The sequence below is a fragment of the Plasmopara halstedii genome, assembly GCF_900000015.1.
Source record: "Plasmopara halstedii genome assembly, contig: Scaffold_262, whole genome shotgun sequence".
Taxonomy (NCBI): domain Eukaryota; phylum Oomycota; class Peronosporomycetes; order Peronosporales; family Peronosporaceae; genus Plasmopara; species Plasmopara halstedii.
This window is the reverse complement of record NW_020187183.1, coordinates 527,436-528,266: the sequence shown is the minus strand read 5'-3', so window position 1 is coordinate 528,266 and position 831 is coordinate 527,436. Positions and strand designations below refer to the sequence as shown.

At 44.6% G+C, this 831-nt stretch overlaps 1 protein-coding gene across 1 annotated transcript; it reads right to left on the bottom strand.

The window, feature by feature from the left end:
* Nucleotides 1–44: 44 nt before the first annotated feature.
* PHALS_04558 (uncharacterized protein) lies at nt 45–791 on the bottom strand (the record flags this gene model as incomplete). The annotated part of the gene is made up of 1 exon (XM_024722388.1): nt 45–791. The coding sequence occupies one exon, from the start codon at nt 789–791 to the stop codon at nt 45–47; it is 747 nt and encodes a 248-aa protein (XP_024573469.1).
* Between the last annotated feature and the right edge of the window lie 40 nt (nt 792–831).

Here is an 831-nt window from a genome sequence, read left to right as displayed (position 1 = left end):
ACACAGCAGCTGTTACCTATCAGTACGAGCGGCATATCGACGCACTAAACGACAGTATCAATCTGAGATTTTCTTCCAAAAAGTTTATCAAATTCTTTTTTGCTCGCCTCGTTCTTGTGCTTAACGTCTTTCAGCCCTAATCGAATTCGTTGGGCAACGGCCTTTTCCTGTTCGTTGCCTTCTTTCTCCATCATTACTAGCTTTTCAGCAAACTCATTTAGCTTGTCAGAGCGTTGCAACAAAGAATAAGCAATCTCTACTCCCCATTTGTCACCCCTTCTGTTTGGAGCGGTATGCTCACAGGCTTTGATGTAAGCTTGAAGGTAAGTGACTAACTTGTATTTCCGAGAGAAAGGTATAATGGCACGTAGAGCAAACACCTTGATCATCCCGTAAGGAGTTTTTGCCGGGATCAATTTGTCGTACAGAGCTTTGGCGTCTTTATCGAGCTCAAGAGGGATGAGATTCTTGACGTCGGAGGTTGCCACTTTTTCTTTCAACGAGTGCGTCCGCTTCAGTTCGTCAGAAGCAAGATTTGTTTCTGCATGGCTTTGTGTCTCGGAGGTTGTCACTTTTTCATTAGACGGGTGCGTTTGCTTCAGTTCGTCAGAGTCAAGCTTCGTTTTTGCTTGGCTTTGTACATTAGTTGAAGATGTAGGTGCCTTCTCTAACAAAGGAGCGGATTCGGTACTCTTGGCCTCCAGCGGATTCTTTTTCACTGGTGGCTGGTACCCAATGAACCGTTTAAGCAGATAAATGACCTTCTTGACAAGCCATTTTATCCGCGTCATCCACACACTTGGTTTTGTTTGTGCGTCAGTTGAACTCATC